This window comes from Rhipicephalus microplus, chromosome 2 (assembly GCF_043290135.1).
Source record: "Rhipicephalus microplus isolate Deutch F79 chromosome 2, USDA_Rmic, whole genome shotgun sequence".
Lineage (NCBI taxonomy): Eukaryota > Metazoa > Arthropoda > Arachnida > Ixodida > Ixodidae > Rhipicephalus > Rhipicephalus microplus.
In genome coordinates this window covers 249192310-249211350 of record NC_134701.1, presented here as the reverse complement: position 1 = coordinate 249211350, position 19041 = coordinate 249192310, and the positions used below count along the sequence as shown (strand labels likewise).

Here is a 19041-nt window from a genome sequence, read left to right as displayed (position 1 = left end):
GAAACACGTCTGTGTTTCTGTTTTAACAATTCCTTCTGTGCGCTCTTTAAACTTATGTTAAACCTACAAACCGACTAGCCAAACAATATGGCTTGCTTCATTATTGATATAAACAAATAAAATTCAGTAAAGTAGAAAATTTCTTTTGAATACTGGTGCATTCTTTATCTTCCTCTCTTGAACATTTATAACATGCATGAATCATTGTTGAGCCGTGGAACAAGATTTATATAGTTGTTTCAAGTTGATCTGCTGTTGAGGTTACCTAGTCATTTGTTCCAATAAATTAGTCGAGCGATATTAGCTTTTTCAACTGTTGCTTCACAATACGCAAAAATAGGCTCATATCCTCGGCATGCACTTGGAATGCAGAGTCAGGAGAAGAAAACGAGACACAACGATGCACTATCAGAGAAGAAGAGGAGGAAGAATAATTCATTGCTAATGATTCGTACTTGAATTCGTTATATTAGTTAATTCTAGCCTATAACGAGTGATTCACTATAGAAAATACTGAAAAAAAAAAGTTTCACCTACTACTCGGCCAATCCCCTGCATCGCGTATGAGTCATCAGAGGAGGAGACAAAGAAGAAGAAGAAGAAGCGTGGCGCGCGTCAGCACGTCTCGTTCCACGCGTTCACCTGCGGCCACGGTTCACCGTTGATCGCGCACAAGAAGCTGAAGCCTGACGAGGTGGATGGTCTTCGAGAAGGCGTCCACGTACCTTCAGGACAAAACCGAAAATGGCACCCCAAGGCGCACACCTGTTCACGAGTGGCATGGTCTTCTGCGCGTTCCTGCAGCTAGTGGTCTGTCAGCTGGAAGCCATGGAGTGAGCCTCAATTGACTTATATCTCGCTAAGCGCAACACTTGGGGTAAATATTCCTAGCTTATTGCCCGTCTCGTGACGAGACACTATCTCGTGTAGACTGCAACTCTTACCGAGAACCATGGCCAGTTTTCAAGAGGTTACTAGCAATGTGGATTTTTTAGATTGTGATGCCAGTGAACATAAAGGGGTTAGAAGGATAGCAGCACTGTCCGTGCTGCGACATCAGCGCTTAAAATGCTCAAACCTATCTCCTCTGGTAAGTGTCGAATCTGCGTCGTATGAAAAGATGCCAAAGTTGCGCAAGGGCTAATGATTCTAAACAGCTAAGATGAGTAAAACATGCCTGATTGGCAATTACTCTTGATAATATTATTTGTAATCTCATCAGTACCTGATACAGCAGGCACGGGCGACAATGACTCATATACAGTTTAGTAGAATGCCACCTGCCTTACTCTGGTCAGCCGAGAATACAATTCGTGCAACGTGATTTGTCTACGAATTTAATAGATGTCACCTTAAGCCGTCGGATGTTGAGGGGCAAATGCACGTTGGTGCATATACATAAGTTGCATTGCGCCAAGAAAGGCGTCAGTTAGTGCGAGGAAAGTTTTCTCGAAGGTGCGTTCAAAAGTAGTCTAACAGCCTGACCAAGATATCTACTTTTATGTGCAGCATTCAGAGTGCATAGAAGACGAAGCGAGAATCTTGAGTCCTCTTACTCGTGCCGTGTCTTAAGAATTCATACACTCTTCTTTCGCCAGTGCCAGAGACCACTTCAGGATGATCCATGACGAGCACGATCACACTGATGTCAGCAGCAGTAGCAAGAGCTCTGATTCAGGTACGAACAACGTTCAGTGTGAAAACTTGCTCGTATGTATCTGCACTCCGTCACAATACATCTGGAGTTATATAAACGTACGCCAGCGGTTCAGATAGCATAGCGTGCGATAAACAGCAAGTGCTCCGCTGTTCTTCCTTACACTTCGCAGAAAAATGGAATCCTAGTCTTAGTCGCTTTGTTGTAAGAGTGTCGGTGCAGTAATGTACAACATACTTATTAAGAAATATAATAGACTTCTTTTATGCGGACGTCTGCGCTCCTGCCAAGAAGGTTTTAGCGTAACCTTTTTCGACACTTTTTTAAAAAGCTGCAGAAATAAATATCTGTATTCACGCTCTAGACATATATATATATATATATATATATATATATATATATATATATATATATATATATATATATATATATATATATATATATATATATAAGGGAAAGAAGTGTATACCTAAGGGCTCGTTTTTCCGTGTTTTTAACACAATAATAATGAGATATAACAGACAGTAATGCCAAGGAATGTACAGGGGAAGTTATTAACATTAATGGAATGTAAATAAGAAGAAAGAAAAGTGGATGAAAATTACCAACTGTAAGCAGGAATCGAACCTACGACCTTCGAATTACGCGTTCGATGCTCTAACCACTGAGCTATTACAGCGGCACTCCCTCCATCCACTTTTTTGGGTTTATCTGTGAATTTAGAAGTAGGAGCGACAGTCAGCGCCATCTATAAGCCAAACAACGAGTGTGAAAACACTCTTATGCGCATGTTTGGCGTCACGTAGCACGTGAACTTATTATGAGCGGGCAGCTGATTAATTGTCCCTCTTATACAACCTAAACACACCAAGTCTGCCAGTACGAGACCCTCGTTCAATGAAAATAAGGGAAAGAAGTGTATACCTAAGGGCTCGTTTTTCCGTGTTTTTAACACAATAATAATGAGATATAACAGACAGTAATGCCAAGGAATGCACAGGGGAAGTTATTAACATTAATGGAATGTTTACATTCCATTAATGTTTTACATTCCATTAATGTTAATAACTTCCCCTGTACATTCCTTGGCATTACTGTCTGTTATATCTCATTATTATTGTGTTAAAAACACGGAAAAACGAGCCCTTAGGTATACACTTCTTTCCCTTATTTTCATTGAACGAGGGTCTCGTACTGGCAGACTTGGTGTGTTTAGGTTGTATAAGAGGGACAATTAATCAGCTGCCCGCTCATAATAAGTTCACGTGCTACGTGACGCCAAACATGCGCATAAGAGTGTTTTCACACTCGTTGTTTGGCTTATAGATGGCGCTGACTGTCGCTCCTACTTCTAAATTCACAGATAAACCCAAAAAAGTGGATGGAGGGAGTGCCGCTGTAATAGCTCAGTGGTTAGAGCATCGAACGCGTAATTCGAAGGTCGTAGGTTCGATTCCTGCTTACAGTTGGTAATTTTTCATCCACTTTTCTTTCTTCTTATTTACATTCCATTAATGTTAATAACTTCCCCTGTACATTCCTTGGCATTACTGTCTGTTATATCTCATATATATATATATATATATATATATATATATATATATATATATATATATATATATATATATATATATATATATATAAAGAAGACACACGTCGAAAAACGGAAAGGTTTCTTTACGTTTCGGCCGTGGGACCGGCCTTCGTAAGAATAACAGATGTAACAGTGGTGCAACAACATACTCAACTGATACTCAACAGTACCTTCATTTTAATAGCAACCATGTCAAGCACTCTAAAACCAGCATACCCTATAGCCAGGCCCTTCGTTTTAAAAGAATATGCTCCCACGAAACTGATTTTAATTCCGATTATGCGCAGCTTTGGAGTGCCTTATCAAAACAGAAATATCCTTCCAAGAATATAGATGACGCCATAAAAAGGGCAGGTAACCAGGACCGCAAAACGCTTTTAAGCACCAAAAATAAACAGCCGGTCTTCTCCTGCACTAACCTTGTTCTAACATTTTCCGCGCGTGCGCAACACGTAAATGCCATTTTAAGAAAGCACCATAACATACTTCTACAAAGCGAACGGCTTAAATCAATTTTCCCAGAACCACCGCGTGTGACGTACAGAAGAGCGCAAAATCTGCGTGACCTACTCATGTCGTCAAAAAGCGTACGCAGTAAACCTACTGGCTGCCGTCCTTGCAACAACCTCGTTGCAAAGTCTGCCAGCATATGACCACTTCACTTGTCGCAAACAGCACCGCATCTAACTTCAGCGTGAAAATTAATGGTGACTATAACTGCGACACGCGTAATGTAGTTTACCTCCTGGAATGCTTGATCTGTGGAATGCAGTACGTAGGCAAAACCGAAACACCCTTCCGATATCGGTTTAACAATCACAAGGCTCATATCTCTTCACTTCCTCACCTTCCAATATCAAAGCATGCTAACGCAATGGGCCACTCATTTGACAATATTAGAGCCACAATTCTGGGGTCTGGCTTCCGAACGCATCATGACAGGGAAGTGCGCGAATCATTTCTCATCTTTAAGTTCAATACAATCGCAGGCGGTTTAAATGAGAGTACGGGGAAACTTAGCGTCTTGCATCAGTGACCGCTGTAGATGTCATTGCTTGTACCAGCTGTAATCCTTGTGCACGTGTCGTGACTTGTTATTTGATTGCTTATAAGTAGGATGTGATACAGGGGTCCCCATATAGATTTCATGTCTGATTGTTGTACTTGTTTTTATGATGTTTGCACTCACGTGATTATTGCAAGCGAAACGTATGCGCTTATATGCTGTTGCACCACTGTTACATCTGTTATTCTGACGAAGGCCGGTCCCACGGCCGAAACGTAAAGAAACCTTTCTGTTTTTCGACGTGTGTCTTCTTTTAGGGGCGAAGCTCCTTAGGGCGTGGGCTGTGCGTCCCCTGTAGCCTGTATGTAGCCACCTCTAGTTTAGTTCTTGCAGTGTTCACTAGATGGCGGTACCGTCCCCTGTATGTAGCCACCTCTAGTTTAGTTCTTGCAGTTTTCACTAAATGGCGGTACCGTCTCCTGTATGTAGCCACCTCTCGTTTAGTTCTTGTAGTGTTTACTAGATGGTGGTATTTGTAGCTGATGATGAAAAGATGCAAGATGTTATGAACTAGAAAGCGGTACTTGTAGTTGATGAAAGACGCGAGATCTTATAAAATAGGAATGATGTCACATATGGCGCGTGTCATTGGTTGAAGGCAATCGTTCGATTTAGTGCGGCGACGTACGCTAGGGGGAGCGTTGTAATAAAATCCGTTCAGTTCAGGCTGTCAGTTCAGGCTGTCAAGGTGGATGGACGTGTTTTTTGAGCGCTCCGGATCGACTGCGCAGATAAGTGTTTTTGCATGTTTTGAGCTTGTCTTTATAATTATAAGGCAGCGCTTGAAATCTTCGTAGTACTTATTTTATGGTACGGCTTTTTCGGGGGCCAGGCACCAGGTATTTATTAGTTAGTGCGGGTGTGTGTGTTTGAATTTTTTTTGTTTTTTTTTGTTGTTGTTTTTCCCACCCCGTGGGGGAGGTGCGCGTACATTGAACACGCAAATTTTTGTAGTAGAGCTTAGACTTTCCTTTTTTTTTTCTTCGAAGTGCAGGGCTCGAGTTTAGTAATTATTGAGTATAGGGACAATTGGTGTAAGAAAGGTATGGTTAAAAAGACTGTAAAGTGTTCAGGATGTGGAGTGGGTTTGAAAGTGGACCCAAGCGTAGAAGCGGATGGAGAAGAGGCTGACGCGAAGTGTAGGCAATGTGAGGTCGAGGAAAAAATGGAGAAAATGATGGTTGCCCAGAGTAAACTGCTGAGGAGAATCGCCGAGCTCGAGACTGCGGTGGCGACAGAGCAAGAGAAAACGAGGGCAATGGGAGAAAGACTGAAGTCCGCCAAGGAAGCGCTAGCGAAGCTGAACAAAGAAGCGACCTACCGAGAGAACAGTAGGGAACCGGCAACCAGAACGGTGGAGAAGGAAAAGCAAGCAAGTTTGGAAAAAACAGGTTTAGCCGGTTCAACTGTCGCAAGGCCCAGCTTCAGCGTGGTAGTGGTGGGGCAGGGAGGGAACAAAGCAGCCGGCGTCACAGGTGCAAGTAGCCCCCAGGTGCAGAACGCTCCAGCTGAAAAGTCACAGCATGCGATAATAGCCGGGCACTCGAATTTAAATCGATGCACAGAAGCCATCAAAGAGAGGGTAAGAGGTGACAAGAGGGTTGCGGTAGGGGCGTTCCCAGGACGCAAGCTGGAAGCAGTCATGAGGCAAGCGAGCGCAAATCTCAAAACGACAGCTGATAGACGAAACCTCGTTATAATTTCAGGCGGTTTAAACGATGTCCTCAATGAAGATGCAGAAGGACTAGCAGCCACACTGGCGAAAGGCGTCGATGACATGCGCGCCACTTCTCCTAAGGTACAGGTAGTTATATGCACGATACCGGAGGTACCGGTGCGTGATAGCAACCTGCAAAGAGCGGTGGTCAACGCAAACCAAGAGATATGGCGGATGAGTCGAGAGAAAGGCTTTGAGGTGGTGGAAATAAACAGAGAGGTGCATAGGTGGGGGGGGGGGGGGTTTCAACGAGACAGAATTCACTTCGATGGGCGGCTAGGTCATAAGGTGGGTTGGCGACTTGCAGGACGCGCAGTAGCTTTTTTGGGGGGCAAGCGAGCCCTTCGGGGTGCAGGATAGCTAGTAACGAGGAAAACAACCAGGGAGATTCTTCGACAGGTGGTATGGACAGATACGATTCCACAGTGACACCAATATCTAAGATAGGTAGAGTCCGGGGCATAAATAGACGGAGCCACGAGCGCCGAGCCAATTCAGACATAGGGTATATTAACATGCAGGGTGGTAGGAACAGGCTGAAGTGGGAAGAGATAGAAGAACAGCTAAGGGAAGAGAGGCCGATGGTATACGGTTTTGTAGAAACACATCTCAGGGACATGGAACAACCTCCGAACAATCCGGACTACGCGTGGGAATATTGTAATAGAACAGAAGGCAGCAGAAAGGGGGGTGGTATTGGGGCATTCATTCATAAAAGTACAGACTGTCAAAGGGTCAAGCAGGAGTGCAAGGAACATTTATGGCTAAAAGGGAAAGTGGCAGGTCAAATGACACTCCTTGGTTTCGTGTACTTGTGGACGGGAGCAAAGGCCAGAGAGGAAAACCAGGCAAGGGTAGAGTGTATATCAAAGGACATTCAGGAGTTAGGAAGAGAGTGCGAGATAATTATACTAGGAGACATGAATGCGCACATAGAAGATATAGATGGGTATACCGACCCGACAGGCAAAATGATCATGGATATGTGTGAAAGGCTTGATTTGATCATTTGCAACAGTACCGAGAAGTGTGAAGGGCAAATAACATGGGAGGTAGGAAGGCTTCAGTCGACGATAGATTATGCACTGATGTCACATAGGATGTATGATAAGCTCAGGGTAATGCACATAGATGAAGGTGGCTCCAGAAGTCTGGGTAGCGATCAAAAACGTATCAAGCTAAGTTTTGGAAGAGCAGTGAAAGTGGGAAGGAGACAAGATGAGCAACTACAGGAAAATTTTTATCCAGAAAGGCAAATTGAAATAGCCGCTAAACAAATTGAGAAAGTAATCACGGAGGATAATAAGACAGTGTGGACATACACGAATCTAATTAGGCTCTTTGAGCTAGAGCTTGCTAAGACGCGTAACAAATCACCCCGGAAAAGAAGACACAAACCCAAAAGTTGGTGGGACGAGGAAGTTAAGAGAGCCATAGCAAAACGTCAGGAAGCCTCTAGGGAACACAGACATGCTAAGCAGTGGGGTGAACCGACAGATGATGTTGAAAGAAAATGGGCAACCTTTCTAAGCTGTAGAAGGAATGCATCCCTTCTGATCAATGAAAAGATTAGAAGGAAGGGAGCTCAGTGGCTGGCAGAAGTACATAAAAAAGATAGAAAGGCAGCTGCGAAATTTTGGAACCATCTAAACTCCCTAAGAAATGAGACGAGCCTAGAGCAGAGTTTTATAACTACAGCCCAAGGTGCTAGGCTAGAAGGGGACGAAGCTATTGAATATATAAGAACAAGAATGACAGAAAAATTTCGACAAAGAGGTACTTTATGCACCACAATAGACAAGGACGAATCAAGTAGTGCAATGGCTCCATTTTCACAACAAGAGTGGGAAAGGGCTGAGAAAAGGGTTCCTGGTAGTACATCGACAGGCCCAGATGGCATTCCAATTAGGCTGATAAAGACATTAGGTCCGAAGTCTAAGCAGGCTTTGAGAGAGGCAGTGAGCAAAATAATAATCGATGGGGAAGTTCCCAATGGATGGAAACTTAGCAGGATGAGCATGATCTATAAAGGAAAGGGGGACAAAGCTGACATAAACAACTACCGTCCTATAACAGTGACATCAGTGGTCTACAGGCTGGCGATGCAAATTATAAAGGAAAGACTGCAGGCGTGGATAGAGGATGAGGGGGTGCTGGGGGAACTGCAGAATGGGTTTCGGAAACACAGGAGGTTGGAAGACAATCTGTTCTCACTGACGCAGTGCATCGAAATAGCAGAAAAGGAACACAGGCCCCTGTGGCTAGCATTTTTGGATATCAAGGGAGCGTACGATAGCGTGGTTCAAGAGGAATTGGGGAGAATACTGGACACACTAGGCGTGGAACATGTAGTCACTAATCTTTTAAAGGGTATCTATAAAGGTAACAAGGTAGTTATAAAGTGGGAAAAACAAGTATCCAAGCCTGCAGAGGTAAAACGGGGGCTTAGGCAGGGGTGCCCCCTGTCACCCTTATTATTCATGATGTACCTACAAGGATTAGAGGCACAATTAGAGGGAAGTGGACTGGGCTTCAACCTCTCTTTAGTCAAACAAGGAAAACTTATTGATCAGGCACTACCAGTATTAATGTACGCAGATGATATAGTGCTAATGGCCAACAACAAGGAAGATTTGCAGAGATTGATGGACATCTGCGGTAATGAGGGAGATAGGTTAGATTTTAGATTCAGTAAGGAAAAATCAGCAGTCATGATTTTCAATGACAACGAAGGTAGTGAGCTTAAAATACAGGAGGTCACGCTAGAGATAACAGATAAATACAAATATCTGGGCGTATGGATAAGCAATGGGACCGAGTATCTGAGGGAACACGAAATATACGTGACGACTAAAGGTAACAGGAATGCAGCAGTCATGAAAAATAGGGCACTGTGGAATTACAATAGGTATGATGTTGTGAGAGGAATATGGAAAGGGGTCATGGTTCCTGGGCTGACGTTCGGCAATGCGGTCTTGTGCATGAGATCAGAAGTTCAAGCAAGATTAGAAATTAAGCAACGTGGAATAGGTAAGCTTGCTTTAGGAGCTCACGGGAATACACCAAATCAGGGAGTACAAGGTGATATGGGATGGACATCATTTGAGGGCAGGGAAGCTAGCAGCAAGATAAAATTTGAGAAACGATTGAGAGAAATGGGGGAAGAGCGCTGGGCTAGGAAGGTTTTCAGCTACTTGTACATGAAGAATGTCGATACAAAATAGAGGAAGCGAACCAGGAAGTTGACTGGTAAATACTTAGAAAACAGCAGGTGGCCAAACCAAAAAGAACTATCGGTTAAGAAGAAAGTGAAGGAAACGGAGACTGACATGTGGAGAATGGGCATGATTAAGAAGTCCGCACTAGAGATCTATCGAACTTTTAAGCAGGAAATTGCCAAGGAAAGGATCTATGATAATACTCGGGGTAGTTCTCTACTGTTTGAGGCCAGGACGGGAGTACTGCGAACCAAGACATATCGGGCCAAATACGAAGGGGTAGACACAGTATGCAGTGCTTGTGGAGAGGAAGAAGAAACTGCCGAACACTTGATAATGTTCTGTAAAGGGCTTCACCCTATAGTTCAGGATGATGGCGCAGAGTTTTTCAAAGCACTGGGGTTTAGGGACCGGGAGGGCAAAATAAACTTTAAGCGGGTAGACTTAACCAGAAGGAGGTTATCTGATTGGTGGCTAAAGTCAAGACACGAGTGAAAATTAAACTCTTCACTGCAAAGTACGAACCCTCAAACTCACTTTTTAAGGAAAAAAAATATAGTTTTTGGTTCATTAGGTATTACGGCTTGGTGGTGCTAGCCACCACCCGATCTAAAGGGTACAGCCATATCCATCCATCCATCCATCCATCCGTTCGCTGTTGGCGCGCGCTCGGAGTCGCCGGATGGATAAGGCTGCACAGTGGAGAGAGCGCAAGGCGGCAGCAGCGCGCGCTCGCAGACAGAATCCCGATGTGCGAGCGCGCGAGACAAGGGACATCGCAAGCCATCCATCGTCTAAGAACAAATAAAAGTTGATTTGTGTATATACACACACAGCGTTTCTCACGTCTTTACATGATGATCGACTGGGCGAATTACACGGAAGATTCACAGTTTACCGATGAATCCCTCCGGAGCTTCGCCCATTCATCATCATTCACCCCGTGAATATGCCGTAATTTTTATTCATACTATTTACCGGCGTCCGAGAATTTATTCCCCGCAATTATATATATATATATATATATATATATATATATATATATATATATATATATATATATATATATATATATATATATATATATATATATATATGTGTGTGTGTGTGTGTGTGTGTGTGTGTGTGTGTGTGTGTGTGTGTGTGTGACGCTATGAAGAATGGGCGACGTGGCCTAGCTCATACCCCCTGTTTATTCCAAAAGCACTTCTTCCTTCTCGACCTCTACTAACCATCACTTGATACGTCACACGATTCCCCCTCCCCCCGAAAGAAGGCATGGATTGCACACAAAAAAAGTAAACAAGGAGAGGTTAAGATGTCACAAATGTCAAAATGCACAGTTGGTTTCATGGCCCCATGGTGTTCCGTATACTCGCAAAACTTCAGAAAAGAGTGCAGCAGCCCGGTAAATGGGGGAGTTCTGGTGGGCGAGGTTGGCTGTGGCGTTCTGGAGTAGGTAACCGCGTCTTGCAAAACTGCACTGACCATGACGTGACTTGAGCACCTGCGAGGAACGAACAAGGTTGGAAGTCCTTGGAGCACTTTAAGGTCGAATGTCGTAGGCGCAGAATCCTCTGTCGTACGCGCTGTATTCTGTGTCACGGCTGAGACAGAATTAGTGCTTGCAGCCTGCGTGTACAAGAACTGAAGTTCAAGGAATTATGTCTATGTTCGTGCATTGTACAAATTATAGCGTTCAGTCTCTTTTGTAGTTTTCTGTGGCGTTGGCTCCGTTGTCATGAACTAATGGGATGGTGTCTGAATCTTTGCGTGGTAGAACTAGTGACTTCTTGTCTTGTTCAATGTTTCCTGAGGTTTCGGAGCTGTAATCTTTGGCGCAGTCTTGATATTTTCTGCCAAATGCGTTTCTGGCGCCGATCCCTTATACAAAGATGCCTGACGTCTTGAATTTGTTTTAAGAGGCTGACTTTGCGTCGTTGTCCTTGTCGGTGTATCCGTTGGAGTGTCTGCGATTCTTGGACTTGCTCTGGCGTTGCTGATGTTGCTGTGGAACGCATTGCGGTTAGATCCCTTCTTGAACATCGCGCTCGTTTTCTTCACAACTTGATGTGGGGCCCAGTCGGCAGCTGGTAGTTTGTGGGCTGTTGTCATGCACTTCGGGCAACGAAGATAATGCTTCAGAATTGGTAGAAAGTTCTTCAGAAGCTTCTTCTACCCTGTTCACTATAAGAGGCTCTTGCGCATTGCAGCGTGCGACGTTCGATGCGCCGGAGCCTTCAGTGTTTCTTCCACTGTCGAGTGTGTATGGACTAGATGGCGATGCATGAACCCACGTGGAAGGAGCATGGCTCGACAGGGTATTTTCCCGATGCCCCAGGTCATCTACCATAAATACGGTGTCCTTAAAAGGCAAATGGTGAGCGTTAGGAGCTCTTGAAGAACCGCGTGATGAAAACCCAGGTGGTGGGCCACGTATGCCAGACGAACAGTGAACGGCATCAGGTGGTTGGGCAACGTCTCGGGTCATATGCTGAAGCGATGACTTCGCAAATGCCGACTTTCGTGCAGAAGGGAGGCACGCTCGATGGCTGTGTTTTTCCCAAAGTACGCGTTGTCGTCTGCCACTGAACTCGTGTGCCACTTCGTCTTTTGTCAGAGGTCGAATCTTGTTGTGCGTTCGAATGGTTGAAGACTGCCTGTAAAATTGACGACTGAGTACAGTTGTCTGTGGATGGTGGGTTACAAGCAAGTCTTCGTCGTAGTCGTCATCGTATTTTTTAAACCAAACTATCATTTCTTGTTTTATCTTTTGCCAAGACTCATCGTTGTAGAATATGTGGGTGAGGTAAAATTTAAATGCCTCACCGGTGACGTAGTCGCTGAAGTTCGTAACCATCTCCCGTTCTAACCAAGATGCAGCGGTAGCGTGGAACTCGAACAGGTCGAACCAGTCCTGTGCAGGTCCATCGTCCGCTGCTCCGGTGTAATTGGGGATGGGAAGGTCGGTCGATGATTCTGTCATGGGGCTGGTCGCTGTGTGCGGCTAGGAGATGATTCCGTAGTCGATGTATGGTCAGGGCGTCTTGTGTAGAACTGCGTCGATGATGAGACACTGATGAAGTGGCTGGGAGGTCTTCATCCTGTCGGCTCGTGTGACGCTATGAAGAATGGGCGACGTGGCCTAGCTCATACCCCATGTTTATTCCAAAAGCACTTCTTCCTTCTCGACCTCTACTAACCATCACTTGATACGTCACACACACACACACACACACATATATATATATATATATATATATATATATATATATATATATATATATATATATATATATATATATATATATATATATATATATATATATATATATATATATATATATATATATATATATATATATATATATATATATATATATGCGAGGGCGCCAAGCCCACTGGTGAATAACACTAAGAATTAATTGATTGATTGATTGATTGATTGATATGTGGGGTTTAACGTCCCAAAACAACCACATGACTATGAGAGACACCGTACCACATGGGGTTCTTTAACGTGCACTCAAATCTGAGCACGACCTGCGGGTCAGCAGCCGAGTGCCTCAGTCGCTATAGACCACAGAGGCGGGGCTAACACTACGAATTAAACAAAAGGCTTTGTGAATTCGACACTATGGCTGTTGCAGTGGGCTTACCGCGCATTGTTAGCTCATATGGTGATATTAGGGCAATTGTTTTTTTTTAGCTGCCGGTGTAGAACCAAGAAGGATAAGCGTTGACGACGCGACAACGTCCTGGCTCTAGTCATGGTTCCCATAAAAATTTGGGCACCACTCAAATTTATTTCCATCCTCTTCGGAATGCGGCAGTGTTTGTTAACCAACCCCATGAGTATACATTCACAGCGGCCAGCGCGTGGAATGCTCATGCGAAATGAAACGGCACTATAGATTTATGCCTATTTATTGTTATCGCTCACCAAACAGACATTACCGCGGCGGCACTGGCTACTACATCAATGGGCACCAACGTCTCCAACGGGACACCAGGATCGAAGGCACTCGGTTTCGGCTCGGACTGCGCACACGAAGGGCAGTGCGACGCTCTCCTCGGTCTCGCCTGTATCAGGTGCGTCCACTCCATCTGTCGTGGTATCCCCAATGCATACGTTCTATACGTGGCGCGCGAGGTAGTCCAAGCTTAGAGTTATTCCATAAAGGTACCATATACAGTAACTCTACTCAAGCTAACCATATCAGCCATATAACCTCGAGTTTTCTGGCCAACCAGTGCGAAGCTGACTCACTTTATCTACGTGTGATCTATTTACTCCACAAGGCACCGTCTATAGCATACATAGCTCCGACGACTGTCAGCGAGCTAGAGTGCAAATTGAAAAAGAGCCACCGCGAATAGCGCTGCATGCGTATAATTAGTCAAGGTGATGTCCTTGAAGTAACGTGTCTGCGTTTTGCAGCAAAGAGGACAGCGCCTCAAAATGCGCATGCGCCTCATCGACACCGATCTACGTAAATGAGCGTGGCGTCCACGGGTGTGTCCGAGGTGAGAACACGCGCAACATCCCTGGTTTATGGTGTTGTGAACTGCATGCAGTTACGTTATACCCATCCACGTCGACTCTAACAACTCAAGCATCCATAACTATAAGCATCCAAACTTAATATTTTAAAAAATAGTCAACATACACAACTTCTATAACGAACGCGCACTCTTGAACGTTGCAGCCAAGAACCTCAACGAAGCGTGCGTCAGCAACCTGGAGTGCAACTACGGCAACCCGAACGTGCAGTGCGTCAACTCCTTCTGCAACTGCTCGCACCCGTTCGAATTGACAGCAGCGAGGCTTTGCCTCTTGCGTGAGTGTGCTCCCATTGCCAGGCTTAGGGATTCGTGCACGGTCTTGAGTTAGGGTGATATCAATGTCGGAGAAGACCATGGCATTTATCGATGACAATTTGGGTTCGGAATGCCGCTAGTGGAAGATATCGCAGCAAGTGTTGAACCCACTATGATTATTATTGAGTCTAATACGGCAGCGTGGGGCAGATCATCGTTTTCCGTATCTTTACGATTGTATCCATGTAACGTTCAGTCGCAAGTACCTTTAGCACTGCTCTGAAATGCGCCACGCACTCTCGTGACAGCATCAAATCAAGGAGGCGACATGTTTACCATGGCCCTCACCGTGATGCTGGCCCTGGCTTTGCTGCTCTTGGTTGCTGGCTATGCCTATCAGAAGTAAGTCAAACACACAAAATGTCATGTTTCGGCACACAGAAATTTATCACTCGGGCACCCCAATGCAATCGCTTCCTCGTCAAAGCTCACATACGCGTGGTCGTACTTCTTGCATACAAATTGTGACGACCTTTCTGGCGACGACCACGAGGATCTATCTATCTATCTATCTATCTATCTATCTATCTATCTATCTATCTATCTATCTATCTATCTATCTATCTATCTATCTATCTATCTATCTATCTATCTATCTATCTATCTATCTATCTATCTATCTATCTATCTATCTATCTATCTATCTATCTATCTATCTATCTATCTATCTATCTATCTATCTATCTATCTATCTATCTATCTATCTATCTATCTATCTATCTATCTATCTATCTGTCTGTCTGTCTGTCTGTCTGTCTGTCTGTCTGTCTGTCTGTCTGTCTGTCTGTCTGTCTGTCTGTCTGTCTGTCTGTCTGTCTGTCTGTCTGTCTGTCTGTCTGTCTGTCTGTCTGTCTGGTATATATATGTTCGACATGCACGCGTGCAGGAGGGTGCGCGAGCGTAACGGTTCAAGCAGCAGCGGCAGTATGAGCAGCAGTCGCCATTCGAGGCGAAAACTAAAGCGAAATACAGACGCAATGACCACGTCTTCGACGACTTGCATCTTGACCAAGGACAGGCTCTCGTCATACATTACCAACGAGCCGGAGTGCTCGGCGGGAGACGACAGCAGTGAGGCACAGGAGTCGTCGCTGCGACAACCACGCGGTTCCCATGGTGGTTCGTACATGCGGGACTCGTCGATGCCGCCTCGCCACCCGCCCCGTTTCATCAGGCAGCTGACTGCCAAAGGTGACAAGGTGTGTTCATACACAAGTGCGCCATTGTAACACGTGGGTTTGTGTGTTCTTAGCTGAACTTGCTGCATGCATGTCTGCGCTCGCACATAATAAGTTTTGTGGCCACATTAATTTCATATGCCAAAAACCGGGACGTGATCGAGAAATCCGCTGTAATAAAATATTGCGGATTGATCTGGAGCTGTTTAATGTGCTCTTAGCTCAATCGTTGTCTTAACGTGTGGTTGTTTTATGCTAGAAAAACTCACGCATGTAAGTTCCGTCACGAAACTAACGTTAACAAAAGGGCAAATGGGCAGCTCACAATAAAACTAAAATTAGAATAAAATTGAAAAAAATCAGACCTCTGACTACGCAGTTTTCGAACGTAGACGGAGACACTGACCCTTACGCCCCATATTCAAAACAGGTTTTTGGGCACGAACGCCTCACATATGCTAACGCTCCGACACAAATGGTGTCGGTATCTTTTTTTCTTTGTATAAGCTTTGCACGAATGCTCATGAAAATTGCTCCGTCATGACCTGGAACCAAACGGGAACTCTTAGCGACTCTCTTTAACGCATCTGAGACGAACAGTGTACTATCATATGCTATCATATGCTAGAGAAATATTTTACTGCATCTACAAGAACCTAGCTGGTCGAAATTTCTGGAGCCCTCCAGTACGGCGTCTCTCATAATCATATCACGCTTTTGGGACGTTAAGCTTCCACAATTATCACTAATACATGGCGTGTAAAGGTAGCACTCCTTGTAAACGCCCACAAGGGATGCGACATAATTTTCAGTTCGGAGTTCATACATTGAAGTCGGGTGAAATTGATAGTGAATTTAAGATCGCACGTAGAACGATGAATAAGGAGACACCTGTTCTATGTTCTAATCACGATGTTAATGGTCGGGGCTTCGTGCAGCTTAAAATTTATCCAAGGATGACTCATGGTCTGGCTGCCATTGTTGCAGAGCCCGCGTTTGTCGACGGTGCAAGAGGCCGGTAGTTCTTCCTCCGAGAGCGAGCCACAGGAGGAACTGCGCCGGAGCTACTCCTCCGTTAGCGACAAGACGGAAGAAGACCCACGTGCGACGCCGTGGCGCCGCACTCACAAGGGACAACTGCTGCCCAGCCAGGACTGGCGCAAGACTGGTACAGGCTGCCACTTTTACGCGACGTTTCACAATGTATTCAAGTTATAATAAACGTGCAGTATAGTGACGTATACATCATTACTTGCCTGGAGTGAACCTATAGTCACTAGATTTTCACTTGAAACATTCGATGTTTAGGTGGTGTGCTCGTCTACAACAAGCCCGGCAGCAGCTCGCCACCGATGCATATGCTTGAGCCCAAGGATGAGCATATGAAGAGGGTCTTGGACAAGCAGCAGGTCGTGGTAACCATCGAAGCGCACAAGCCAAGGCACGTCCGCTTAGCTCAATCTAAGATACAGAGATGGACAGCTATATAAAGCTTTGATCCACACTAAGCTTTATAACGTGTAAAATGCAAAATCAAGACATAAATCGGGGACTGGGAATTTGTTTATTGGTTGTTAATGGATGGTTCGTCCTCCTCACAATGTAAGAAAAATGATTTAGGTGTGATCCACCCGACATCGCGTCCAGATAATGTTCGCCTCTTTCCTCAGCTCGGCCTCTGCAGTTACTGTATGTACTGTCTTAAGTACAGTAACTCTATAGGCCCTCATGTCGCAGCAACCCCAAGCAACCGCAGTCGGCGCATGTACTAAAGCCGAACATTATCTGGTCGTGCTCCCGGTCTCAGCGGGAAGAGAGTGTCCACGCCTAGATTATTTTTCTTACACAGTGTCCTCCTACAAAGACCTTTACGGGCATTCAAAAGTGAGCGCACCGCTGTAGTCATGGCTCCCGCCGAAATAAGACCGCTGTCATCCGGAAGGGAACCCGCATACTCGAGCTTAATAAAGCAATACCATACCGAGACACACATGTCCCCAACTTGTACCGCATTCTCTTATACGAGGGAAACTTCGGGAGCTATGTTGAAAGTCGCCTCCGAGAGCCGGTGACAGTGACCCGAAACACGCCACGACGAAAAAGCCCCCACGCGAAAGCAGTCGGAAAGAAGCTAGCCGTGAGACTTCGGAGTTTATTACTGCCGCAACGTATAGGCTTTGTGACTTGGCTACTCCGCTGCGTCCACGAACAACGCTCACTTGTCTCTGCCGTATAGGGCTTGAGTAGAGTTAGTTTTGCTTTCTCTTCTGCCCTGATTAAGTTCGAGGAGCATGCTTTCAGGACAATTATAGGGACCTGGGACCTTTCCCTGATCACCCCTGGAACCGATACTTTACGTTCTTTTTGGGTGTGATAGTTTATCCCTAACTTGCTGAGAATAATCCGGCCTGTGCGCATGCTGGCTATAGTATGCAGCTGGGCAATCTACTCAGCTTCTATCAGCCCCTCAAAATTTGTGTAGGCTCAATTGAAGTACTCATACGAAAGGCGCACGCACAGGCACTCTCCACATTGGCCTTCTACATAGCACCAACAATACACTATATGAGCTACTGGGGCAGAGCCGAAGACGTTGCGGTGTATCCGGCATGTGCTATTGTCAGCGCAGATATCTCGGAACGTCCCCGAGTCCTCCACCAGTGGTGTCACTCCTAAGGAGAGAGCTTCCTCCGTCGGAGTCCACGGATGACTCCTTCATGAAGGACTTGAAGCTCCGGCGTAGTCTCAAGCCTCATTTCAGCGACGACCTCTGTCGCACCATGCCAAGGAGGTGTTCGGTGTCCGCCGAGCCACTGCGCGTCGCGACAGTTGCCGCTCAGTGTGACGCCGCTCAAGACACCTCCGCAGAAGCTGATCCGCGAATGGTCGCGACAGTCTCCAAGGAGGCACCGAAGGAAGCTGAGCCACAAGCTACCGGTAAGATATTAGTCGTTGCAGAAAGGGAACCACTTGCGTCTGTAAAAGTGCTACCTTAGTCCAATATCATAAAACACGGAAACTCGCCTAAATAATCTCTATTAGGAACTAGCTCACGGCCACAATTTGGAATATAGTGGAGATGAGAATATATTTATGGATAAGGAATTTACTGAAAGTGATATAAGGATGGCATTGCAGAATCTTAATAGTCGATCGGCATCAGGGCCAGATGGCATTTCTAATAAAATGTTAAGGAATTTAGACGAGGGGTCTATTGAGTTCTTTACGCGGGAGATAAATAGCCGATGGAAGGAAGTATCTTTCCCAGAAGAGTGGAAACTTCCGACTACTGTTCTCATACCAAAACAGGGTAAGAGAGTAGGGCTGGAAAACCTCAGACCGATTTCGCTAACATCGGGTTTGGGGAAAGTCGCTGAGCGTGTCATTTTAAATAGGCTAACGCGTTATGTTGAGGACAATGAGGTCTTTCCGCACTCGATAATAGGCTTTCGTCCCGGCCTCTCGACTCAAGATGCCATGCTTAGGATTAAGCATCACCTACTTGATCGGTGGACAATGGATACTTAGGTACTACTTGGACTTGATGTGGAAAAAGCTTTCGACCATCTCCGACACTCCTTCATTCTACAGGTGCTGTCAGACTTGAATGTGGGTCAACGGCTTTTTGTCTTTGTTAAGGCATTCTTTGAGTATAAGGTTGGGGGAGATCAAGTCCCCAGTCTTCTAATTGAATTGTCGTGATACACCAGAAGGATCCGTACTCTCGCCA

At 45.2% G+C, this 19041-nt stretch overlaps 1 protein-coding gene across 1 annotated transcript; it reads left to right on the top strand.

Annotated features, from left to right (window-relative positions):
- Positions 1-534: 534 nt before the first annotated feature.
- LOC119169301 (uncharacterized) lies at positions 535-17049 on the top strand. Its single transcript, XM_075878858.1, has 9 exons — positions 535-833; positions 1599-1678; positions 13203-13344; positions 13694-13779; positions 13962-14093; positions 14382-14475; positions 15020-15332; positions 16299-16479; positions 16620-17049. The coding sequence occupies exons 1-9, from the start codon at positions 745-747 to the stop codon at positions 16799-16801; spliced, it is 1299 nt and encodes a 432-aa protein (XP_075734973.1). The 5' UTR covers positions 535-744; the 3' UTR covers positions 16802-17049.
- The last annotated feature ends 1992 nt before the right edge of the window (positions 17050-19041 follow it).